Source organism: Prionailurus viverrinus, chromosome F2 (assembly GCF_022837055.1).
Source record: "Prionailurus viverrinus isolate Anna chromosome F2, UM_Priviv_1.0, whole genome shotgun sequence".
In the NCBI taxonomy this organism is placed as follows: Eukaryota; Metazoa; Chordata; class Mammalia; order Carnivora; family Felidae; genus Prionailurus; species Prionailurus viverrinus.
The window spans coordinates 16,211,607-16,239,128 of NC_062578.1; the positions used below are offsets into that span (position 1 = coordinate 16,211,607).

General features: G+C 37.7%; 1 protein-coding gene across 1 annotated transcript in view; it reads right to left on the reverse strand.

Annotated features, from left to right (window-relative positions):
- Window positions 1-1,512: 1,512 nt before the first annotated feature.
- The window catches only part of ARMC1 (armadillo repeat containing 1), a 44,416-nt gene continuing 18,406 nt past the window's right edge, over window positions 1,513-27,522 (reverse strand). Inside the window, exons 4-7 of the mRNA XM_047842849.1 lie at window positions 18,968-19,157; window positions 4,793-4,909; window positions 4,635-4,709; window positions 1,513-3,670 (exon numbers count right to left, since the gene is read on the reverse strand). Of these exons, the coding sequence (XP_047698805.1) occupies window positions 3,479-3,670; window positions 4,635-4,709; window positions 4,793-4,909; window positions 18,968-19,157 (574 nt within the window). The 3' untranslated portion in view covers window positions 1,513-3,478. The remainder of the gene's footprint in view (window positions 3,671-4,634; window positions 4,710-4,792; window positions 4,910-18,967; window positions 19,158-27,522) is intronic.

A 27,522-nucleotide genomic window follows, 5' to 3' on the forward strand; every position in this document is an offset into this window, starting at 1 on the left:
CGAGTTAAGTCACTTGACATGATTCAGGCACAAGTGTCTGGATGGGAATGATGGTGGTAGAACGGGAGAAGCACAGCAGCAAGACCCAAGATGCAGGCTGCCCTGCGACAGTGTAGACTCGGGAGCCAGACTGCCTCAGTAGGAGTCCTGGCTTCACCATTTGCCAGCTCTGTCACCTGGGACTAATGAGCTACTTACTATTTCTCTGCCTCACTTTCCCTATCTGTAACATGAACACACCAAAGTACCTACCTCATAGTTGTTCAGGGTTAGAGGACGAAGTATCTGTAAAGCACTTAGCACGGTGGCGGACACAGAATTAGTTTTTAAGTCTACTCCATGCCTACCATGAGCTTGGTTCTAAGAGAAATAAAAATTCAGACTTTACATCTGATATGGATAGTAAAGGAAAGGGGAGCTATCAAAGATGATGATACAATGGAGACTCAGAAATTATCGACACAAAGGTAACTGAAATCTTGACAACAGATGAATTCTTCAAGGGACATTCAGAAAAAAATCACGTAGCAGTGAACTAATCTCAAACATTACCTTCTGATTGGACAGAGAAAGATGAGGAGCCAGAGTGTGTTTAGCAAGGCATAGGGTCTCACTTGGAATTCAGGACAAGAATAGAATCGTGTCAAACTTCTAGAAACAATAATTCCATCTTACAATTTTAAGATTTTAGTTTCATTACACATGATGATCTCACTGCATTCAAATAATGACCCCATAAAGTAGAATTATCTCCATTCCATCAATGAAAAAAAACCTCACAGATAAATTATTACCTAAAATTACAGTAAGTTATAAAACAGGAAATTAAAACAATAAATAAATAAATAAATAAATAAATAAATAAATATTCTATGAAAATTCTATAAGAATCAGGATATTATAAATTAATCTTAACTTCATTCAAGAGCAAGTATTATGCTTCTCTCCTACTTTTTTGAAAAATGAAAAACAAATGACAAAACAAATGACGAAACTTGCTAATAATAACCAATAAATCAGAAACAAACATGCCAGGAAAAAAAAAAAAGAAAAAAAGAAAGAAACAACCTGACATTTTTCCTATCTGACCAACAAGTTAATCACTATCTTTCATTTATTTTTACAGATTCAAAAAAAAATCTTGTTCATCCTCCTAAAAAAAAATATTTGAGCACTTACTACTAGCCACGTACAGCTACAGACTTTCTCAGTTCTCAAAGAGTTAAGCTGGGGAGAAAGACTGGTAAATATAATTTCAAGCTAATATGATAAATGCTACAATGAATGCATGTACAGGAAATATGATAAATGCTACAATGAATGCATGTACAGGAGCGGCTGATCCAAACCCAGGGAGAGGCAGGTGTGGGGCTGGGAAGGAGCTGAACGAAGATGCATGGGAATTAGTTGGGTAACGCACCTGCAGGGAGCTAGGAGAAGGTGCCAGGCAGTGTGAATACAAACAGGCTCGAGAGTAACAATAATGTTTCCATCACAAAAATGCAATATCCATTCAATTTTAATTGTGTTACCTTTTATTATTTTACAATATATTTCAAAAAAATGCCGTTACAGTTGCCTTAACTGCTCTATAAGACCTGGAATAAAAGAACACTTAGAACACACAGACATCAAGCTGTTAATACCTACTTGTACTGAACCATTGCTACCAAGAGATGTAGTTTTTTAAATAGGCAGATGTGTGGCAATGCAAAATAAAATACAAACTTGTTAGAACAGTAAACTTTGTTTTAATGGCTATAGAAAGGAGGTGGTTTTGTTTTCATTTTTCAACACATCTGGTTCTGGCAGCAAGCTGTATTATGCATTTAAAGCAATCCATGCCCTGAAAGCTTCTATTTGCAGTTGTGTATGTCATCTGAATCAGAGCCCAGATACATGAAAAATATCATTCCAATACCCTCAATACCCCTCCCTCCAGAAGGTCGTGAACTCAAGATTCTTGTTGGTGAAGTATTTTACAAGAATTTTTTTTACAGTGACACTGGATGCTTTTAACTTTCTCTAAAAGAGAAGCAATGAAAATGCAAGGAAACCCTCCAGGGTCCAACTTTCACTTCACATTCTCCCCAAGTAGTAAAATAGCAGCTCTACATGTTGATGAAAAAGAATTTCAATTTCTCGATATTAGTTTCTTCTTAATCATATTAGCACTAAAATTTATCTGGATTTAGCTGGATTTCCAAAAGGAAAATTTTATGTGCCAAATATTTCAGGAATTTAATAAAGCATTACATATATGTAATTAGCTCTTATCTACCAAAAAATATATATGTATATATATATTTATATTTATTTCTCTTACCTTCACTGAAGTTCTTTTTTTCTGGCTGGATATGAGAAACAAGATTAAGTGGACCAATGCTGGCTTTATTTCTTCATAAGCAATAATTTGAGTCTTTTTTTCATTCAGTACGACTGGATGTTCATAATAAATTCACACAAGGCAATACAAGGAAATACCTACTGAATAGGCATCTGCCAAACAATTCACGTTTCAAGGTTAGACTCTATCTACCAAGTGGCACTATGGCATTATATAGGCATTCAACTTTTGTTTTCTTTTTCAAGTCTGTCAGTTCTTTACTATTTTTTTTCTAGCAAGGATGGTATATAATCACAAAGTCAGGCCTAGAGACCATTTATAGTTGCTCCCAATACTACGTTGGACGGAAATCTTAAGAGCTGATATAAACCAAACTAAAGAGTAGTCAACTGGAACCACATCTGGTCACATTCACATAGTCTCCAATAGTACTTTGCTAATATACAGGTTTCCTTCTTCTTGACTGATTTTGTGTTAGTCTTATTAAAATTACAACAAATAAGATTGCAAAGTTTTTGTCAGCTTGTATTTTTAGAGAACTCCTACGTTCATATGAATATACTGTAATTCACAAAATGTCTTTATAGTAATGTTCTTTCTATAAACATGGTTGGCAAAATAAAAAAGGCACAAGAGGGGGATAATGAGAAATGTTTTCAACTTTCAGTGAAGAGTACCCAAGCAAGTATCTTTCATGAAGAAAAGCAGAGAAAAATGTTCAGTAATTCATGCACAACTTGAGCCAAAACAAACAAAAACTTCTCTTCAGATAGGTCCTGAGGCTTGAGGAGAAAACAAGTTTTCCTAATCACGTGCTCCATGTAAAATAAAATGTAAAGCTGCACATATATGTGTTTGGTTTAACAGTGGACCCATGTTTTTTAAAAAGTGAGGCAATTAAAGGAAAACAAAACCAAAATACCTTTATAAAGGAACTCCACCTGTAGCCTCTGTCCTTTTTACCACTGAGCAGGGCAAAACGTCCAATAAAATGTAAAATGCAGCATACGCAATCATGTAATCTAAAAACTTTTCATGATAACTTATTGCAAATTGCACTTGACAGTTCACCACAACAATGGAAAACTGGCCCCTTGTTAGTTCACACAGTCCTTGAGACCCAAACTGAAGTCACCAGTAGAACGATCTGGATAAAAAGTTTGCCGCTGTGCTCAGCCAGCTAGCTCCACCCTCTGGGTGTGAGCCGACCCGGGACACTGCTTTATCCTGTTCTTTTGTGGGACTCTCATCCTCAGGCAGGTAGTCGGGCAGCTCTGTGTTCTGTTCTACTTCCACAGGCGTATCTTGGAATGGGACCAGCATCTGATATAGACAACATGTTAAGAGTTATTACAAAATCAACCCAATCGACAAAGGTATATGTCCTAAATTAAAGGTCAACTATACACCTCACTCTAATCACTGTATTTATTCTCAGTGACAATAGTCATTTAAAAATTTTCCTCTTATATGAAGGTAGGCCCAACTGTTGAGCACTGCATTAGGCAGAGAGACACATGAAAAGATGCTTTTCTCCTGAGGCTCCAGAAATAAATGTGCAACCTCTCTGCTTTTAAAGAAAACAAAAGCAAGTACCTGGCTACTGTGGGCCCCGAAGGGCCACTGAACCTTTCTATGGGAACACAAATAAGTTAAGGGGATGTAGATTTGTTTTCCCTATCACAAAGCTGGTGGCGAAAGAAGTAAGAGGCAAAGGTTTTCACTGTATTTACCTACCCAATTGTGGGAATAGAGCTTTATTATTTGGATTGACAAAAAGTAACTAAGGTTAGAAAGAAGTATTTAAAAACCAACACAGAGGTGCCTGGGTGGCTCAGTCGGTTGAGCATCTGACTCTTGATTTCAGCTCAGGTCATGATCCCAGGGTCTTGGGATCAAGCCCTGTATCAGGCTATGCGCTAAGCATGGAAACTACTTAAGATTCTCTCTGCCCCTCTACCCTTCTCACTCTCTCTAAAATAACATAACATACATAAAATAAAACCAACACAAGGAACCTATATATCCTTTATTTCCATGTAAAATTAGAAAGACGTCTCCACTGAGAAAAAGAATAGACTCTGAAATCCACAAAATTTAAGAACAGACCCTGAAATCTACAATAGATCTCTCTAGAAAAGAGCTGTTAGCCAAGAAACAAGATAATCTGACCCAACCACACTCCTATATATTTGGCAACTAACAGCCTGAAAATACTAGCAATCTGACAGCCATAAAGAATAATCAAGAGTCAGGTATAAAGAAAACTAAATTAAAAAGCATTTACCTCTTCTCCACTTTCACTTTTCACAACTTGCTGAGCCTTCATAACCTTGGTTGATGCTATTGCTGATGCCAAAGCCTAGGCCAGGATAAAAAGGGAAATTTGAACACTGATTTGTTTACCTATAACCTCAAGCATATTCAGCCATTTAAAATACTAACCTCTGCTTTCAAATCTGAACGGATCCGCACCACACATCTTTGAACAGCCATTTGAAAAGTAAAGCTAATAACACCTTTAATTTTTAACAAAGCCTCTTCACAGAGATTTCTCCGAGACTGAAAAGGTAAAAGCAAATTATTATTACAATTGACAAAATGTTAAACAAATCAACTCAAACCACACTGAATTAGTCATTATATGGACGGTGGGGGGGGGGGGGGGTTGGGGGGAGGGAGCAAATGTCCCTATTTCAGTTCTACCATCTCATATATGAGGGCATACTGGGGGTGCTATTTAGTCAAGCTTACTAAATTTTATAAGATCAACAGAACAGTAATTTCTTCTGGATCTTTTCAAGCTTCATTACTAATACTTAGTTTTAATCCTTTTTATCAGAAATAAGTTAGCCAGTGTTGATTTATATCTCAATGCAAATGGAATGAAGAATAATACAGAAAAAAATGCTGAAAAGCAGAGGTTCCTCTAGCTCAAAGGTAAGCAAATTATAGTCTGCCAGCTGTTTTTATAAATAAAGTTTTACTGGAACACAGCTACACACATTTGTTTACATAATGACTGAGGCTAGTTTCATACTATAGCAGAGTTAGTAGTTAGAATAGACTATATGTCCTTCCAAATCTAAAATATTTACAATCTGACCCTTTAACAAAAACATCTGCTGAACCCTGCTCTTAAAAATCTCTAAGGTTAAATTGTGATGTCACAATTAGTATTCAGTATTTGAGTCACTATTTCTTTTTTAATTTTTTTTAATGTTTATTTATTATTGAGAGACAGAGAGACAGAGCATGAGGAAGGTAGGGGCAGAGAGAGAGGGAGACACAGAATCTGAAGCAAGCTCCAGGCTCTGAGCTGTCAGCACAGAGCCCAACACGGGGCTCAAATTCAAAAACCGCGAGATCATGACCTGAGCCGAAGTCGGATGCCTAACCAACTGAGCCACCCAGGTGCCCCGAGTCACTATTTCTTAAAGCACTTGGTATTTATAAACATCACTGTACCCTTTATTTATGGCATTCTCAGTGGTTACCACTGCATTCTCAAGGGTTATTAATACCCTCTTTTTAGTTCTCATTTTCCTCTGATAACACAATATAACATATCCTTCAATGTCTCTTTAATACACTATTAATAATACTCTAATAACACACTACTTAGACACTGATTATTCCATCTCTGTCTCATCTTACCTCCAAGGTCCAGTGCCTTAAACTAAGTGATTTTCTTTCTACTTCATCCCTCAGTAGACTATTCTCATCACTTTAGTCATCATTACCATGGAGAAAAGGGACATACATCTCCAGTATGACTTTATTTTCATTTGTTATCAGATATATCCACTTGGATATCAAGTGGTCATCTCAAACACAAGATCCAAAGCAAAAATGGATTAAAAAGTAACTAGTTTCACCATATCCTTCCTTCCACCTCTCGCTCACATATTATCACCATCTCTATATTTTCCTGTGTCTGTATTGAGACCAGGTTCTGTCTGATTCAGTACTTCTTCGTTGACAAGAATTTGCAATTGGCCCCATGTCTCTGGATCACGCTGAGAAACACTATCTTCAAATTATTTGATTCACTCTTTTCTTCCATTGAATATTATGAGTCTTCAAACTCATTCCCACGATCCTTCAAAAGAACTCTTATCATTGCTTATCTCCCTCCTAGCATTATAGGAGGGTGCTAAAGTCAACTTGCTAATATTGTATTTTAGATTTCAGCAATCAATTCCATACAATATATCAGCCTATATTTTTGTGTGTGCTGTGCTGAGTTTTATTAGTTGGTTTCAGCTAGCTTTCAAAAGCAACTATATTATCCTTATTCATTAAAGTTAAACAGATGGTGGGGCACCTGGGTGGCTCAGTCAGTTAAGTGTCTGACTTCAGCCCAGGTACTGATCTCACAGGTCCTGAGTTCAAGCCCCAAGTCTGGCTCTGCACAGACAGCTCGGAGCCTGCTTCAGATTCTGTGTCTCCCTCTCTCTGCCCCTCCCCAACTTGTGTTCTCTCTCTCAAAAATAAAGAATTGAATCTTTTAAAAAGTAATAAAATTAAATAGATGGCATTGGTGGTATTTTATGTATCTTAGTATCTTACATTTAATCAATTTACATTTACTGAGCTTGCTTTCTAGAAACTTTTCAGGATCTTGTGGCCCCAGTTGCAGTAAGATAGTTGTGAACTATCTTATTTGGCAATGTCATGGATGATATGCATATGAAAAACTCCCCGCCTCCCCCCCTTATTTACTGAATCCTAAATCCTGAGACCTAAATGCTGCAACAGCACAACCAGAAGAAGCTGTGGATAATCTAATGTAACCTACCAGGCATAGCTAAAGAGGTAAGTGGTAATTTACCAGTTGCTACCACTAAATATGTAAAGTTATATGACTTATCACTGCTCAAAATAACTTCAGGGAGACTTCTAAATCCAGTCAAGATGGAGAAACTGGGACTGGAATTAGCCTTCAGGCTTAAACAACTACAAAGAGACAAAATAAAATGAATAAAACAACGATTTCCAAACAGTGGAAAACAAACATCCCTGAAAGAAGGAAAATAAAGTGAGCTCCACAAGGTCATCAACATATTGCCTAGAAAGTTTCCAGGCTATAACTTAGGAAAGGAGAACTCAAGGGGAACCTGCAGTCTCCTTCAATTAAGGACACGGTTGAAAATTCAGGGAGGTCAAGGCAACTATAATTCGCAGGACAAAGCACAGGAGAGGGCAGAGCTGTGCAGAGAGGGTCCACAGAGACAAAGCATGTACTAGAGATCTGCAATGAGATCCCCTCAGGTTTTCAGCTGAATGATGATCTGTACATGCATGTGAACAAAGAACCGGAGGCTGGATGAATAACCAGACTGGAAAGGAATAGAAGGAACAGTTCTGCAAGCTCAAACCATGCTGAAAATACTTCATGTTCCCATCAGACAGAGTATAAAAACTTTTATAAACATGGGGTATGAACAAAGAACCCAGAAGAGTATTGCCTCAGTAGTGTAGCAAAATTATCCCTAGGATAAAGGGTGCTATGGTTCTGCCTAACAAAGCTTAAAAGCAAGCCTCAAAAAGATCTGTTAGTAAGTAACTGTGATCTAAAACAAATCTCAAGAGAGGTGCCTGGGTGGCTCAGTCGGTTAAGCATCCGACTTCGGCTCAGGTCATGATCTCGCGGTCCGTGGGTTTGAGCCCCGTGTCAGGCTCTGTGCTGACAGCTCAGAGCCTGGAGCCTGTTTCAGATTCTGTGTCTCCCTCTTTCTCTGACCCTCCCCTGTTCATGCTCTCTCTCTGTCTCAAAAATAAATAAATGTTAAAAAAAATTTTTTTTTTAAATCTCAAGAATATTTTTAAAGGATGTACATACAAATAAATACGTGCTGTACCCAACAAAGTAAAATTTGCAATGCCTGGCATCTAATCAAAAATTACCAAGAATGCAAAGAAGCAAAAAAAAAAAAAAATGCAACCAATAATTATAAAAGTCAATCTGTAATTACAAAAATCAATCTATAGAAACATACTCAAAAGGCAGAGATGATTAAATTAGTACATAAAGACATTATGGTTATTCCACCCCTCTTTTTTTATGTTCCAGTAGATCCATGCTACGGAAATATAAAAAAGACCCAAATCAAACTTCTGGAAATGAAATAAAATAATGTCTATGTTAAAAAAAAATACACTGAATGAGATTAACAGGACATAAATGCCTACAAAAGAAAACTTCAACAAATATAGCAACAGGAACTATCCAAAATGAAACAGAGGGGGAGAAAAAGGAATTGAAAACAAAATGAGCAGAGTATCAGTGAGCTGTGAGACTTTACACGGCTGAATATGTATAACAGGAATCCTTGAAAAACCCAGGGGAAAGGGGGACGGAAAAAATATTTGAAGAAATAATGGAGAAACCTGTCCAAATTTGCTGCATATGATAAACCCAGAGATCCAAGAAGCTGAATGAACATGAATAAAATTATACCAAGGCACATTATAAACGGCTCAAAAACAGTGATAAAAGAGAAACTCTTAGAAGCAGGAAGAGTGGGAAAAATAAGATCTATTAAGAAGAACACAAATAATAGAATCCTAAACAGAAACAATGCAAGGAAGAAGGCGGTGGACCAATGCCTTGAAGTATGGTTAAAGAAATTAAGAAAGAAAAGAAATCCTGTCACCTAGAATTTCACATGCACTGAAAATATCTTTCAAAAAAAATAAAATAAGGACTCTCACAGACATACAAAATTGAAGGAGTTACACTTCAAGATCTGACTTTCAAAAATGAAAGAATAGCTGGAGCACCTGGGTGGCTCAGTCGGTTAAGCAACTGACTCTTGTCTTCATTTTGGTTCAGGACATGATTTCACATTTCGTGGGATCGAGCCCTGTATCAGGTTCTGTGCTGACAACAAAGCCTGCTTGGTATTCTGTCTCTCCCTCTCTCTCTACCACTTCCTCCTCTAGCTCTCTCTCAAATAAATAAATCTTAAAAAAAACTGAACAGCATAGCTGGACAGATGAGCATGGAAAAGAAGATTTAATCAACAGTATAAACCAACTAATAGTAATAAACACTTAGAATACTCCCAACAGGCGCCTGGGTGGCGCAGTCGGTTAAGCGTCCGACTTCAGCCAGGTCACGATCTCGCGGTCCGTGAGTTCGACCCCCGCGTCGGGCTCTGGGCTGATGGCTCAGAGCCTGGAGCCTGTTTCCGATTCTGTGTCTCCCTCTCTCTCTGCCCCTCCCCCGTTCATGCTCTGTCTCTCTCTGTCCCAAAAATAAATAAACGTTGAAAAAAAAAATTAAAAAAAAAAAAAAAAAAAGAATACTCCCAACAACAGTATATACATTCTCAGGTGCATATGGAACATTCCCCAAGACAGACCATGAAACAAGCCTCAGTAAACAGAAAATGATTGAAATCACACAATATTGTCAAATCACATGAAATGAAATTAGAAAAAAAAAAAAAAAAAAAAAGAATACTCCCAACAACAGTATATACATTCTCAGGTGCATATGGAACATTCCCCAAGACAGACCATGAAACAAGCCTCAGTAAACAGAAAATGATTGAAATCACACAATATTGTCAAATCACATGAAATGAAATTAGAAATTTGTAACAAGGAAATTTGGAAAATTCAGAAATACATGGAAATTAAACAACAAACTCCTAAATTACCAATGTATCAAAAAAAGAAATCACACACAAAAAATACTTGGAGATGAATAAAATGAGAATATATCAAATCTTATGGGATATAGAGAAAAGAATGAACAAAAATTTCTAGCTGTAGTAACTATATTAAATAGAAGAAAATTTCAAATCAGTAACCTATATTTCCATTCTAAGAAAGCCCAAAGCAAGCAGATGGAAAGAAACAATAAAGATTAGAGCAGGGAAAAGAAAAATAGAGAAAAGGGGGAAATATAGAAAAAAAACTAATGAAGCTAAAAATTGGTTCTCTGAAAAAAAATCAACAAAACTGACAAACCTTTTAGCTAGACTAACCATGAAAAAGAGAAAGAAAACTCAAATTACTAAAATCAGGAATAAGACAGGACATTATGACCAATCTGAAACAAAAGGATTATAAGCAAATACTATGAACAACTGTATGCCAACACAGTAGATAACCTCAATGAAATGGGAAAATTCCTAGAAAAATAAAATTACCAAAAGTGACTCAAGAAAATAATGGGAGTTTGAATAGACATACAGTAATTAAAGAGATTAAATCAATTATCAGGAAATATCCTACAAAGAAAAGCTCAGGACTAAATGGTTTCACTGGTTAACACTATCAATGTTTAATGAAGAATCAATAGCAATCTTTCAACAAAGTCATCAAAACACTTCCCAATTCATTTTATTTATTAGGTATTTTTTTAATGTTAATTTATTCTGAGAGAGAAAGAGCACACAAGCAGGGGAGGAGCACAGAAAGACAGAGAGAAAGAATCCCAAGCAGGCTCAGCACAGAGCCTGACTTGGGTCTCAATCTCAAGAACCATGAGATCATGACCTGAGCCAAAACCAAGAGTCAGAGGCTTAACCAACCGAGCCACCCAGGTGCCCCATCCCAACTCATTTTATGAAGCCAGTATTACCCGGATACCAATATCAGAAAAATACATCACATGAAAAAAAATTATAAATATAACTATAAAATATCCTGTATGAATACATATGCAAAATGCTTCAACAGAATCCCAGCAAACTGAATCCAGCAGCATATTAAAAAGATTATACACCGGGGCGCCTGGGTGGCGCAGTCGGTTAAGCGTCCGACTTCAGCCAGGTCACAATCTCGCGGTCCGGGAGTTCGAGCCCCGCGTCGGGCTCTGGGCTGGTGATGGCTCAGAGCCTGGAGCCTGTTTCCGATTCTGTGTCTCCCTCTCTCTCTGCCCCTCCCCCGTTCATGCTCTGTCTCTCTCTGTCCCAAAAATAAATAAATGTCGAAAAAAAAAAATTTTTTTTTAAATAATAAAAAAAATAAAAAAAAAATAAAAAGATTATACACCATGATGAATTGGGATTTATCATAGGAATGAAAGGTTGATTCAAAGTATGAAAATCATCAATGTAATACATGGTATTAACAGAACTCAACTCAACAATGAAAAGACAAATAATAAGCAATCTAAAAGCAGACAATGAAGGGGGACCCAGGTGGCTGTGGGTGCCTGGGTGGTTCACTCGGTTAAGTGTCCGACTCTTGTTTTCGGCTCAGATCATGATCTCACAGCTCTTGAGTTTGAGCCCTACATCGGGCTCTGTGCTCACAGCCCTAAACTTGATTGGAATTCTCTCTCTCCCTCTTTCTCTGACCCTGCCCTGCTCATTTGTTCTCTTAAAATAAACTTAAAAAAAAATTGTTTTAAATAGACAATGAATAGGATTTTCTCCAAAAGAGATATCTGTGATAAAGATATATACAATAAATCCTGTATCAACCACTGAAAAATGGCCAAAAGCAGATGAAAAGATACTCAACACCGTTAGTCACTAGGGAAATGCAAATTAAAACCACAATATGATACCATTTCACACCAGTACTAAACAACAACAGATGGCACAAGAACAGATACCCAGATCAATGGAATAGAGAACCCAGAAATGGACCCACAAACGTATGGGCAACTAATCTTTGACAAAGCCGGAAAGAATATCCAATGGAATAAAGACCGTCTCTTCAGCAAGTGGTGCTGGGAAAAGTGGACAGCGACATGCAGAAATATGAACCTGGACCACTTTCTTACACCATACACAAAAATAAACTCAAAATGGATGAAAGACCTCACAGTAAGACAGGAAGCCATCAAAATCCTCGAGGAGAAAGCAGGCAAAAACCTCTCTGACCTTGGCCGCAGCCACTTCTTACTCAACACATCTCTGGAGGCAAAGGAAACCAAAGCAAAAATGAACTACTGGGACCTCATCAAAATAAAAAGCTTCTGCACAGCGAAGGAAACCATCAGCAAAACTAAAAGGCAATCAACAGAATGGGAGAAGATATTTGCAAACGACATATCAGATAAAGGGTTAGTATCCAAAATCTACAAAGAACTTATCAAACTCAACACCCAAAAAACAAATAATCCAGTGAAGACATGGGCAAAAGACATGAATAGACACTTCTCCAAAGAAAACATCCAGATGGCCAACCGACACATGAAAAAATACTCAACATCACTCATCATCAGGGAAATACAAATCAAAACCACAATGAGATACCACCTCACACCTGTCAGGATGGCTCACATTAACAGCTCAGGCCACAACAGATGTTGGCGAGCATGCAGAGAAAGAGGATCTCTTTTGCACTATTGGTGGGAACGCAAGCTGGTGCAGCCCCTCTGGAAAACAGTATGGAGTTCCTCAAAAAACTAAAAATAGAACTACTCTACGACCCAGCAATTGCACTACTAGGCATTTATCCAAGGGATAAAGGTGTGCTGTTTCAAAGGGAAACATGCACCCCCATGTTTACAGCAGCACTATCAACAATAGCCAAAGTATGGAAAGAGCCCAAATGTCCATCAATGGATGAATGGATAAAGAAAAAGTGGTATACACACACACACACACACACACACACACACACACACAAAGGAGTATTACTCGGCAGTGGTATATACACACACACGCGCACACACACACACACACACACACACACACACAAAGGAGTATTACTCGGCAATCAAAAAGAATGAAATCTTGTCATCTGCAACTACATGGATGGAAGTGGAGGGTATTATGCCAAGTGAAATTAGTCAGAGAAAGACAAAAATCTTATGACTTCACTCATATGAGGACTTTAAGAGACAAAACAGATGAACATAAGGGAAGGGAAACAAAAATAATATAAAAACAGGGAGGGGGACAAAACAGAAGAGACTCATAAATATGGAGAACAAACAGGATTGCTGGAGGGGTTGTGGGAGGGGGGATGGGCTAAATGGGTAAGGGGCATTGAGGAATCTACTCCTGAAATCATTGCTTCACTATATACTATCTAATTTGGATGTAAATTTTAAAAAGTAAAAAATAAAGTTAAATTATAAAAACAAACAAACACACAAACAACAACAGAAATGTATGTTGACAATGCTGTGGAGAAACCAGACCCCACATCTGCTGCTGATGGAATATAAAATGATGCAGTCACTGTAGAAAACACTCTAGCAGTTGCTCAAAAAGCTAAACAAAGTTACGGTATCACCCAGCAGCTGTACCCCTCGTAACATACCCGAAAGAACTGAGAACATACATCCACACAAAAACTTATACACAAATCTTCACAGAATTATACATAATAGCCAAAAAGTGGAAACAACCCAAATGTCCATCAACTGATAAATGAATAAACAAACGTAGTAAATCCATACAATGGAATATTATAAGGAGTAATGATGTACTGATACACACTACAATAGGGATGAACTATGAAAACATTATGCAAAGTGAAAGCTAGACATGAAAGGTAACATATCCTATGATTCCATTTATGTGTAATGTCCAGAAGAGGCAAATCCACAGACAGAAAGTAAATTAGTGGCTGTCACGGGCAACCCATTAGTGACTGCTAATGGGTATGAGGCTTCCTTTTGGGGTGATGAAATGTTCAGGAATTAGACAATGGTGATGGCTGCACAACCCTATAAATATACTAAAAGCACTGAATTGAACACTTTAAAATGGCAAATTTATAGTATGTGAATTCTATTTCAATTAAAAAAAAAAAACCTGAAAGAATTCAACCTCAGCAGACTTGTACCGCTATAAGAAACGTTAACAGAAGTCCTTGAGACAGGGGCGCCTGGGTGGCTCAGTAGGTTGGGTGTCCAACTTCAGCTCAGGTCATGATATCACGGTTCATGGATTTGAGCCCCATGTCGGGCTCTGTGCTGACAGCTCAGAGCATGGAGCCTGCTTCAGATTCTGTGTCTCCCTCTCTCTCTGCGCTCCTCCCCTGCTCGCATTCTGTCTCTGTCTCTCTCAAAAATAAACAGTCAAAAAATTTTAGAAAGAAAAAAAAAAGAAGTCCTTGAGACAGAAGGAAAATAGTATCAGATGAAAAATACAGAATTTACACAAAGGAATAAAGAGCCCTGGAAACGGCAAAAATGTAAATAGACAGAAAATACTTTTTATTTTTAAATGTCTTAAAAGAAACTGACTTTTCAAAATCATAGAGACAGAAAGTAAAACAGTGGTTGCCAGGGGCTGGGGGAAAGGAAGAAAGCAGAGTGACTGTTTAATGAGTACAGAGTTTCAGTTTTACAAAACAAAAAAGTTGTACATTCATAAGAAGTATAGAGGTGATGGTTACACAACATTATGAATGTATTTCATACCACCGAACTATATACCTAACAATGGTTAAAACTATAAATTTGGGGGCACCTGGGTGACTTAGTTGGTGGAGCGTCTGACTTTGGCTGAGGTCATGATCTCTCAGTTCGTGGGTTCAAGCCCCGCCTCGGGTTCTGTGCTGACAGCTCAGAGCCTGGAGCCTGCTCCAAGTTCTGTGTCTCCCTCACTCTCTGCCCCTATCCCGCTCATGTGCTCTCTCTGGCTCTCTCTCTCTCAAAAATAAACATCAAAAAAATTTAAAAAATTTTTTTAAAAAGACAGTAAATTTCATGCTATGTGTATTTTACCACAATAAAAAAAATAAAGACTATTTAAAGTAATAACAATGTATTTGGGGTTTATGACATATGTGGAAGCAAAAACATGTTAACTGCATAGACGCAGAGAAAGGAGAAATGGAAGTATAACGTTTTAACTGTCCTATACTATGCATGAAGTGATATATTAATTGAAGCTACACTATAGTAACTTAAAGATATATAAAATAGGGGCAGTGCCTGGGTAGCTCAGTCAGGTAGGCATCCGACTTCCGCTCAGGTCATGATCTAGCCTGACCTGATCAAACTTGTTCGATCCCTATGTTCGAGCCCTATGTCGGGCTCTGTACTGACAGCTCAGAGCCTGCAACCTGCTTCAGATTCTGTGTCTCCCTCTCCCTCTCTCGTGCTCTGCTGGTGCTCTCTCTCTCCAAAATAAATAAAAACATTAAAAAAAAAAAAAGATACATAAAATAAACCCTACATCAACCAACAAAAAGAAAGGAAGAACTGTACCTAAGAAGCCAACAAAGTAAATAAAATGAAATCATAAAAAACATCCAGTAGTCCAAAAGGCAGGAAAAGGGAACAAAGAACTGATTGGACAAATAGTAATTTGCAAGGGCACGGTGCCTGGCTAGTTCAGTCACAGGAGTGTCCAAACGATCTCAGGGTCGTGAGTTCAAACCCCACACTGGATGCAGAGAGTACTTAAATAAACTTAAAAAAAAAAAAAAAAAGAAAGAAAGGAATTAGCAAGATGGTTGTTTTAAACACAACCATACAAACAATCATATTAAAGATAACCCCAACACTCCAGTTAAAAGGCAGAAATTTTCAGAATGGATAAAAAGGCAAGGCCCTACTATATGGTGCCTGTAAGAAATCTACTTGAAATACAGACACAAATAGAAGACACACTAATCAGAAGCAAGCAGAAGTAGCTAATATTAAAAGCAGACAGGGGCGCCTGGGTGGTGCAGTCGGTTAAGCGTCTGACTACAGCCAGGTCATGATCTCGAGTCAGGCTCTGGGCTGATGGCTCGGAGCCTGGAGCCTGTTTCCGACTCTGTGCCTCCCTCTCTCTCTGCCCCTCCCCCGTTCATGCTCTGTCTCTCTCTGTCCCAAAAATAAATAAAAAACGTTGAAAAAAAAAAAATTAAAAAAATAAATAAATAAAAGCAGACAATGTACAATGAGTTCAGAAAAAACTACCCTGTAGGAGTATTGCAGTATTCTATTATTAAAATAGTCTATATTAGAATACACTGAGTATATTCACCAGTGAAGCTATCTAGGACAAAAGTTTTCTTTATGGAAAGGTTTTTAATTACAAATTCAATTTCTTTAATACATAGTGAGCTATTCATGTTATCCATTTCTTCTTGAATAAACCTTGGCAATCTGTGTTTTTAAAAACATTTTCCTGTTTCATCTACATTATCAAATTTATTGGCATAAAGTTATTTAAAATATTCATTTATTTTCTTTTTAAATTTTTTATTTTTTTATTTTAATGTTTATTTAGTTTTGAGAGAGTGTGTGAGCAGGAGAAGGGCAGAGAGAAGAGACACAGAATCGGAAGCAGGCTCCAGGCTCTGAGCTGTCATCACAGAGCCCAATGTGGGGCTCAAACTCAGGACCCATGAGATCATGACCTGAGCTGAAGTCAGACACTTAACCAACTGAGCCAGCCAGGTGCGCCTCTTTTTAGATTTTTTTAGAAGTCTCTTTATTTATTTTGAGAGAGAGACAGCAAGCAGGGGAGGGGTAAAGAGTGAGAAAGAGAGAGAGAATCCCAAGCAGGTTCCACACCAGCAGCACAGAGTCCAATAGGGGGCTTGAACTCTCAAACCCAGAGATCATGGCCTGAGCCAAAATCAAGAGTAGGATGCTTAATTGACTGAGCCACCCAGGCGCTCCCATTTATTTTCTTTTTAATGTCTACAGGATCTATAGTGATGTTTTCTCTCTCTTATTTCTGGTATGAATTTGTGACTTCTTTTATTCCTGATCAGTTTGGCTACAAATTTATCAATTTTATTGATCGTATCAAAGAATCAGCTTTTGATTTCATTAGTTTTTCTCCATTTTTCATTTCACTGATTTGTTTCTTCTCTTCTGCTTAAGTTAGATTTAATTTGCTTTTTCTTTTTTTTATCTAGTTTCTTAAGGTAGAAACTTAAGTCACTGAGACCTTATCTCTCTTATATATAAATAATTAGACATTTGGTGCTAATGAATTACCCTCTAAACACTGCTTTGGTGGCTTCCCACAAATTTTGATACTACATTTTCCTTTTTATTCAATTCAAAATGTTTATCATTTCTCTTCTGATTTCCTCATTGACTTAGGGATTTTTTTTTAATTTGTTTAATGTTTATTTTTGAGAGAGAGAGAGAGAGAGAGAGAGAGCGAGCAAGTGAGCATGAGCAGGGCAGGGGCGGAGAGAGAGGGAGACCCAGAATCCGAAGCAGGCTCCAGGCTCCAAGCTGTCAGTGCAGAGCCCGATGTGGGACTTGAACTCATGGAACCGTGAGATCATGACCTGAGCTGAAATCAAGAGGCGGACGCTTAACCGACTGAACCACCCAGGCGCCCCCATGACTCAGGGATTATTTTAGAAATAAATTATTTAGTTTCCAAAATATTTGGGGGATTTTCCAAATACCTGTTATTGATTTCTAATTTGCTTTTCACTGTGCTCAGAGAACATACTTTGCATAGTTCTTTTAAATTGATTAAGACTTGTTTTATGACCCACAATAAGGTCTACCTTGGTAAAAGTTCCATGTGTATGTGAAAAGAATGGATACTACCTTGTGGCTGGAGGGTGTTCCATAAATGCCGATGAGGTTAAGGTGGTTGTTAGTACTATTTGAGTCATCTATATCCTTAACTGATTTTCTGTATACTTGTTCTATTAATTGAGAGTGGTGTTGAAATCTCCAGCTCTACTTGTGGATGTGTCTATTTCTTCTTGTTACATCCTCTGATTAACTGACACCTTTAGAACAAAATGCCCCTCTGGAATTTATTCTTCGAGACTGCTGAAAAAATACATAAATAAATAAAAATAAAAAGATCGCTGGTGGGATGCCTGGGTGGCTCAGTCAGTTGAGCGTCCGACTTCGGCTCAGGTCATGACCTCGCGGTCTGGGAGTTCAAGCCCCGCGTCGGGCTCTGTGCTGACAGCTCGGAGCCTGGAGCCTGCTTCCAATTCTGTGTCTCCTTTTCTCTCTGCCCCTTCCCCACTCATGCTCTGTCTCTCTCTGTCTCTCAAAAATGAATAAACATTAAAAAATATAATAAAAAAAAAAGATCGCTGGTGTCAGTGAAGAAACTATTTACAGTAGTTCCCCACCTCCCCCATACCTTATCCATAGGAGATCTGTTCCAAGGCCCCCAGGGGATGCCTGAAACTGCAGAAAGTACCCAAACCTATACATACTATGTTCTTTTCCTGCACATTCATACGATAAGTTTACTTATAAATTAGACACAGGGGTGCTGGGCAGCTCAGTCAGTTGAATGTCCAACTTCAGCTCAAGTCATGATCTTGTGGTTCATGAGTTCGGGCCCCACACTGGGGTCTCTGCTGTCAGTGCAGAGCTCTGCTGTCAGTGCAGAGACCACTTCAGATCCTCTGTCCCCTCCCCTACTCATGGTCACTCACTCTCTCTCTCTCTCTCTAAAATAAACATTTAAAAAATAAATAAATTAGGCAGAGTAAGAGATAAATAATAGAACGATTGTAACAATACATTGTAACAAGTTATATGAATGTGATCTCTCTCAAAATATCCTACTATATTCACCTTCTTCTTGTGATGATGTGAGGTAATAAAATGTCTATGTGATGAGATGAAGTAAAGTAAATGACATAGGGATTGTTACATAGCCTTAGGCTACTACAACCTTCTGATGATATGTCAGAAGGGATCATCTGCTTCCTGACCCTACCTTATGAACCATGTGTTTATAAAAGTCTTACCGTATCATCAAGACCATCTATGTGCAAAACCACTGTTTTGGCACGTTTGTTTGTAGTTCCCAGGAAAAACTGAGCTTTCCTTCTACGTGAATTCATTTCATTGTAACTATCACCATCTGCCATACTGGAAGACTGGAGAATGTCATAAATTTCAGAAGCCAGCAGTTTTGTTTCTCCTGGAGTTGTAGACCTTGAAAAGAAACACATATAAATTAATAAACTAGTCCGGTCACCTCTATTGATTCTGTAATTTTATTCAACTTTGCAGAGCCTTGTTTTCTTCATTCTGATGTTTCATTCAATTTAAAGGAAATACCTAGAATAATCAACATTGAAAAACCAGTTAGTTGATAATAAGGTCTTCTAATTTTAAAACCATGGTTTACTGAGATTCAAAACTCATCACTACAATAGTATAAAACCACATTCAGGGGCACCTGGGTGGCTCAGTCAGTTGACCATCCGACTTCAGCTCAGGTCATGATCTCAGAGTTTGTGAGTTTGAGCCCCACGGCGAGCTCTGTGCTGACAGCTCAGAGCCTGGAGCCTGATTCAGATTCTGTGTCTCCTCTCTCTGCCCCTCCCCTGCTAATGTTCAGTCTGTCTCAAAAATAAATAAATGTTAAAAAAAATAATAAAAACTTAAAGTTTTTTAATAAAAAAAATAAATAAAAGCACATTTAATCAAAATCATTAAACAGGAAATCAACTAAAAAGATTAGATTAGATGGGGCGCCTGGGTGGCGCAGTCGGTTAAGCATCCGACTTCAGCCAGATCACGATCTCGAGGTCCGTGAGTTCGAGCTGCGCGTCAGGCTATGGGCTGATGGCTCAGAGCCTGGAGCCTGTTTCCAATTCTGTGTCTCCTCTCTCTCTGCCCCTCCCCCGTTCATGCTCTGTCTCTCTCTGTCCCAAAAATAAATAAACGTTGAAAAAAAAAAAATTAAAAACAAAAAAAAAAAAGATTAGATTAGAACCTGTCCCTGGATTAACATTAATATAATTTGAAGATCCCCTGACCTTCAAGAAAGTACAACACATAAAAAACCAAAAGGAGAAAACAAATTAGGAGAGGATCATTCATATTAGAATCATTATAAAAAAGAGATTTCTTAATAAATTCAAATTGTTTCTTAATTTACATTTTTTACGTATCTTTTACAAAGCATGAATATATTATAGAACCACAACTGGGGCACCTGGGTGGCCCAGCTGGTTAAGCGTCTGACTTCAGCTCAGGTCATTATCTCACAGCTCGTGAGTTTGAGCCCTGCGTCAGGTTCTGTGCTGACAGCTCGGAGCCTGGAGCCTGCTTCAGATTCTGTGTCTCTCCTTCTCTCTGCCCCTCCCCCACTCATACCCTCTCTCTCCCTCAAGAATAAATTAAGATTAAAAACAAAATTCTTTAAAAAAAACACACACACAACTAAAAACAAAAGTTTTCATTCTTAAACTTTTTTTAATTTTTAATGTTTATTTTTGAAAGAGAGAGAGTGCAGGCACACAAGGGAGGAGAAGCGGGGTGGAAGGGGGGACAGAGTGCACAGAGCCCGATGATGGGGGGCTCGAACTCACAAATTGTGACCTGAGCCAAAGTCAGATGCTTAACTCACTGAGCCACCCAGGAGCTCCTCCATTCTTAAACTCTTAAATCCTACTATAGGTCCTCAAATAAACATCTGGTGCCATGCTGTCCAAAACACTTTCTGCACTGATAGAAATGTTTGATAGCTGCACTGTCCACTCACCACATGAGGCTACTGACCAACCACAATTAAAAACATGATTATTTACTTTGAATTAAATTTAAATCGCCATGTGTGGCAAGTGTATACCATACTGGACAGCACAGATCTAACACTTATTAGTTGAATAAACAGTAAATATACGTAACTATAAAAATAACCCTCATTTCACTTACAGATAAGCTTAATTAATCCAAACCTTATAACATACATTCAAGGCTTTTAAATCTGTCCCCATTCAGCTCTGCCAACATCAGCTCATTTTGTCTTTTTATGAACACCTTTTACAGATGCCTTTTCCTCAACCAAAAGACATAAGCTTTTTAACTCTTCCTCCTTCCTTGAAGGTTCAACCTCAACCACCATCTTCTTTGTGAAGCTTTCCCACCCCAACAATCCATTCCACCCTCTACATTTAAAGTACTATGATTGTGCTTATACTATTGATCATAATTTTCTTTTTTTCTTTTGAAGAATGGATATGTATTCTCTCTTTACCTTCCACAAAGCCTCACAAAACTTTTTGCCATCCGTTTATTGAATGAGTAAGAACACTTTAATTTCTGATATTCAGACTATAAACCTTCTAAGCTATACAGAGCTTCAGTTCCAGGGGTACTAATCTGGCAATTTTCCAAGCACTCAATTTACTATACCAGGTGCTTTTCTGGGCTACCGTTGACCACACAGATCAATTACTTTGAATGATTTTGACTGTGTACTGCAAGAAGCTATCAAAAAGACTATTTTGAGGTGGGGGGGGGATGTCTCAGCACTCTTCTGATAGCTGTTTCACAGTACTGAAAAGGTCACTGCAGTTCTGAGATTTCTTTTTTTTAATTTTCTTTTAACGTTTGTTTATCAGCGTGTGCGTGCATGAGCGGGGAAGGGGCAAAGAGAGAGGGAGACACAGAATCTGAAGCAGGCTCCAGGCTCTGAGCTGTCAGCACAGAGCCCGACACGGGGCTCGAACTCACAGACAGCACGATCATGACCTGAGCCGAAGTCAGACGCTCAACCGACTGAGCCACCCAGTAGCCCCCTTTTATTTTTTTTAGTTCTGAGATATTTTAAATACTAGCCAACCAAAAGTTGTAGAATATGAGGACAGTGGTTACAGATACTCAAGAATTTAAGAGAGGAAAAAAACAGTGTCTTTGCTACCCCTCTTCACCACCAATATTGTTTTCAAGTGTTTGCATCAAATTAAAAAATCATCAAATAGAAGATTCAACTAATGAGCTTCCTATAACATTTTTGAAATGCACATACACTACTTCAAAAACTTTGTTTCCAGATGAAGCAATAGGGACATAAAATATTAAAACACAGTAACATCAAATAATTATCTTCCTATTCTGCAGAATAACAACTGTAAGAGTAGTTCTAAACCATACAGGGTTACTAACCCCTTGACAATCTGGTGTAAAATTAGAGAATGTTTCACAAAAAATGCAAATATAAAAATTTTCTACATTTTCCGTGAGTTTATATACCCACCCAAGCCATCCATCTTATGTCAACCTCAAAGAACAGAGATGGTTTAACATTTTTTTTAAACTGATCTAGAATTGGAGAGAGTAGAATAGGAGAACAGCAATGTAGTGATCCATCCAATGTTTGAGAATTTTCAATAAAATGTAAACTACTGGTAAGAATATAATTGGTAATATTGGAAAAATATTGTTTTCCAAATACTCTTTGACTCTGTAATTCTTCTACTGGAACTTGTTAAGAAAATAATCTATGAAATAAAAGTAATCCAAAACAGGGGCACCTGGGCGGCTTCAGTCAGTTGAGCGCCTGACTTCGGCTCAGGTCATGATCTCAAGGTCCATGAGTTCGAGCCCCACATCCAGCTCTGTGCAGACAGCTCAGAGCCTGGAGTCTGCTTTGGATTCTGTGTCTCCCCCTCTCTCTGCCCCTCTGCCACTCGTGCTCTCTCTCAAAAACTAAATAAACATTTTAAAAATTAAAAAAAAAAAAAAGTAATCCAAAACATAAAAATAGCCTTTTAAACAGTTAGGCAAGGAAGTTTTAGGGATACCTGGGTGGCTCAGCTGGTTGAGGGTCTGACTCTTGATCCTGAATCAGGTCATGATCCCAGGGGTCATGGGATGGAACCTCCATGCTAAGAGTGGACCCTGATTGGGATTCTCTCTCTCCCTCCCCCCACCCCCCACCTTGTGCTCGCTCACTCTCTCTACAATAAAGAATAAATCTTTTTAAATAAACTTAAAAAATATATTTATTTATTTTGAGAGAAAGAAAGCATTAGGGAGGGGCAGAGAAAAAATCCCAAGCAGGCTCCCTGCTGTAAGCACAGAGGCTGATGCAGGGCTTGAACTTACAAACCGTGAGATCATGACCTGAGCTGAAATCAAGAGTGAGAGGTTTGGGAGCCTGGGTGGTTCAGTCAGTTAAGCACCCGACTTCAGCTCAGGTCATGATCTCATGGTTCATGAGTTTGAGCCCCTGTCAAGCTATGTGCTGAGAGCTCAGAGCCTGGATCCTGCTTCAGATTCTGTGTCTCCCTCTCTCTCCACGACACCCCCACTTGCACTCTTGTCTCTCTCTCTCAAAAATGAATAAATGTTAAAAAAAAAAAATTAAAAAAAAAAAAAAAGAGAGAGAGATGTTTAACCAACCGAGCCACCCAGGTGCCCCTAAATAAAAATTTAAAAAAGAAGTTTTGTGACTCCTGGGTAGCTCAGTCGGTTAAGCATCGGACTTCGGCTCAGGTCATGATCTCACGGTTCATGAGCTTGTGCCCCAATTTGAAGTGAGCTCGAGCCCCACTTTGGGTGAACACAAGCGCTGCATTGAGTGAGCCCTGGTTCTCTCTTTTCCTGCCCTCACTCATTTGTGCCCTCTCTCTCTAAAAAAAAAAATAAATAAAATAAAAAAAAGCAAAAAAAACCCCAAAAATGTTAAGACAGTACTGACCAACATAACTTTCTGAGATGATGGAAATGTAGTAAACTAGTCACATGAATATTAAACACTTGGAATAAGGTTGGCACAAGTGAAAAATTGGTTTTTAAATTTAATTTAAATTTAAATTGCCACATGTGGCTAACGACTACCATACGAGACAGAATTTTTAGAAAAAAAGGGAAAATTACCTCTGCTGTCAACTTCTTTAAGTTAACCTTCCTTTTCCTGATTATTACTCCCATATATCTGACAAACCATTTCTCTAACACATTTTCTGACTAAGGTCCTGCAAAAGAAATTAGCTCTACAAAAACTATAAGTGACAATTTTCTCAATTCTCCAAAGGATGGTATAGAGTTAAAACCATTCTAGATTCACAGAAGATAATCTGTACATCTATTGGATTCCTTAGGGCTCTGGGGCTTAATTCTCTCATACACCTGTATTACCAGTTTCCACATTAGTAGCAACAGAGTGAGGGAAGAGAATTCCATTTATTCATAAGAACAATTTGCAAAGGTGATACGTGTGCATTTACAATTGCCTGTGCTGCTACAGAAGCTACTCGCACTAACTTTCATTTAGGAAATTAAGGATTTGGGGCACCCGGCTGGCTTAGGTGGTAGAGCACACAATTCCTGATCTTAGGTTTGTGAGTTCGACTCCCACATGGGGTGTAAAGATTGCTTAAAAATAAAATCTTAAAAAAAAAATTATAGATTTACCAAAAAACAGAAAAAAAGAAAATTAAGGATTTACAACAAAACTATACTTATAGTCACACATCTTATGTTTGCTTAGATAAACAAAGCAATTACAGATAATTAGAAAAATGGTTCTATGAAATAAATACTCCTATGACTACCATTTTTAACTTGTTTCATAATTCCAAAATCTCATCATTTTCACACAGTAATAAATTCCCTTCTGGAAGATTTTCAATTTCTACCTACTTAAAACCAAAAGATTTTAAAAGAATAACATAATCAAATCAACATGATGGCCTCACTGTTAAGTATGGTTTTCAGGTGTACCTCATAGGACTAATTTTATTGCTACCCTTCCTATGAAACGGTTAAGAGATCTATTTACAGGCCCAGATCCCTCTCAAAACTAAGTAAAATTTTGTCTTAGGCAAAATTAAATTTACAAAAGCATATAAGCAAATTTAATTACAGTTACTTCATGATCAGGGCACTATGAAGTACCCGTTCAACAAATCAATTATACCTTTTTTTTTTCCCAGCAAATCAATCATAAATAATTATTTCCTTACTTTTAAAAAATGCTTTTAAAACCAAAAAGAAAAACCCAAGACCGTCTACAGATTTGGAAGCTAGTCTTTAAAAAAAAAAAATTACTGTTCAAATACTATCATTCAAAACATTCAAAAAGAAAAAGTCTAGAGTTTTATGGTATATTTGGCCATAAATATGAGAGACTGTATAATTAAACAAGAGTTAATTGCCCTCATCTTCTTAGGCAATTGCAAATTGAAAGAGCTGATTAATGCCCTGGATTTAGTTCAGTCTTTAAAATGTGACATCAGAAAAAAAGACTATCTTGAAAATTTCTTTCATCTAAGTAATTGGAATTTTGTTCTCAGTAATTTACTATTAAATAATGAAGTATATTGATTCCTCACCACTTTTTCTAATTAGTTATCCATACTGAAAAGGTTCATGTTATTCATAAAACACAACTACAAGAAACTTGACCTTTATTATATATCAAAAATAATCTTAATTCTGAATATATATCCTTATTGGTCATAAACACCAATTCACTCTAATTCTAGATGCCGCTATAAACATTTCATATTGCTCATAAAGGCCAGTTAAAACCTCCACATACTACATAAAATCAATGAATATATCATTTTACTGTTGAAGACTTGCTATCTATCATCTTGAAAAACATCTTAAATTTTCCTTTAGGAGTTGCTTTTGCTTTTCTTTTCGGTGTTGTTTGCTAAGAAGTGTTCTGGTAACATTTATGCAACCCAGAAATTTATCCCGCATTTTTCAATGCAAAAAACAGTCCTAAATTAAAAAGGGTTCTAAGAAGGAAGTCAACAGCTCTGTTTAGGTAACAATGAAATCCAAGGCAGGGAACCTATGATCCTTGAGCCAAAGCCTATTCATTTATATATTAACCATGGCTGTTTTGACCCACCAGGGTAGTTGCAATGGGGACTGTTATGTCTAGCAAAGCCTAAAACATTTACTGGCTTTTCACAGAAAAAAATTTGCCAACCTCTGTTCTAAATAATTACAAAAAAGACACTTAAAAAAAACTACAAAGCATGTGGAATGTAACCACAGCCATTAAGAATGATATTGCAAGGGACACCTGGGTGGCTCAGTCGGTTAAGCATCTGACTTCGGCTCAGGTCACAATCTTATGGTTCAGGAGTCCAAGCCCCACATCAGGCTCTGTGCTGCTAGCTCAGAGCCCGGAGCCTGCTTTGGATTCTGTGTCTCCCTCTCTCTCTGCCCCTCCCCTGCTCATGCTCTTGTCTCTCTCTCTTTCTCTCTCATTAAAAAAAAAGAATGATATTGCAGGTAAATGGCTATATGGAAGAGTGCTCCTGATAATATATATTAACTACTACTACTGCCCTTACCTTTTATAAAATATATTGGCATCGGATTTCTCAAAAAAAAAAAAAAAAAAAGAATAAAAATCAAGGCAAAGCAGAACAACATTTTCAAGAATCTCAAGAAAACAAAAGGTGAGCCATGGATCCAGTCCAGCTGTCCTTTAAGTATTAAAGTTACAGAAAAACGGTTTTAAACATGAAAGAAGTCAAGGAATATTTGAGCCTTTCTTGAGCAATCTACTAGACAATGAGTTGAAACCAAGAGATGACCAGAAAAATTTTTGCAAAAGGACAATGAGCATTTTCTATATTTAACTGTGGATCTAAGTTTAAAACAAAGGTGGGAAAGAGAATGAAAGAACATATCAATGTTTGACAAAGCAGAAATAATCCAACTTAAAAAAAAGGAATCACCTGAAACTAATGTAACATTATGTGTTAACTATACTCAAACAACTTTTTTAAAAAAGGACAAGGAAGAAGAAAAGACTACAGTAGAAAAAGTTTAGTGACTATGGAACACATAACAGGTGGGAATCAAAAAATTACCATTAAAACTAACAATCAAGATAGTGGAAGTTTAAATAAGAAAACAGACAACTTAGAATATTTTTTTTTTTAACGTTTATTTATTTTTGGGACAGAGAGAAACAGAGCATGAACGGGGGAGGGGCAGAGAGAGAGGGAGACACAGAATCAGAAACAGGCTCCAGGCTCTGAGCCATCAGCCCAGAGCCCGACGCGGGGCTCGAACTCACGGACCGTGAGATCGTGACCTGGCTGAAGTCGGACGCTTAACCGACTGCGCCACCCAAGCGCCCCGAATATTTTTTAGAAGTATAAGTACAAGAGCAACCACTGTAACAGTAAAACAAACCATTTGAAGTATGAGAAGAAATTTTCAAAGTAAGGATCACCTGGGTGGCTTAGTCAGTTAAGCTTCTGATTCTTGATTTCAGCTTTGGTCATGGTCTCATGGCATGTGAGATCGAGCCCTGCATTGGACTCCATGCTGAACGTGGAGCCTGTTTGGGATTCTCTCTCTCCCTCTCTCTCTGCCCCTTCCCTACTTGTGTGCTCTCTCTCAAAATAAATAAACTCTAAATTAAAAAAAAAAAAGAAATTTTCAAAGTAAAAGAAGAAAACCTCATGCAGGGAAAAAAACACAACTACTACAACATAACATACACAGTAACTATCACAAAAATGAATGAAGATTAAATATATCAATCACTCAATATAAATGGACTTAGTTCACCAAGTAAAACAAA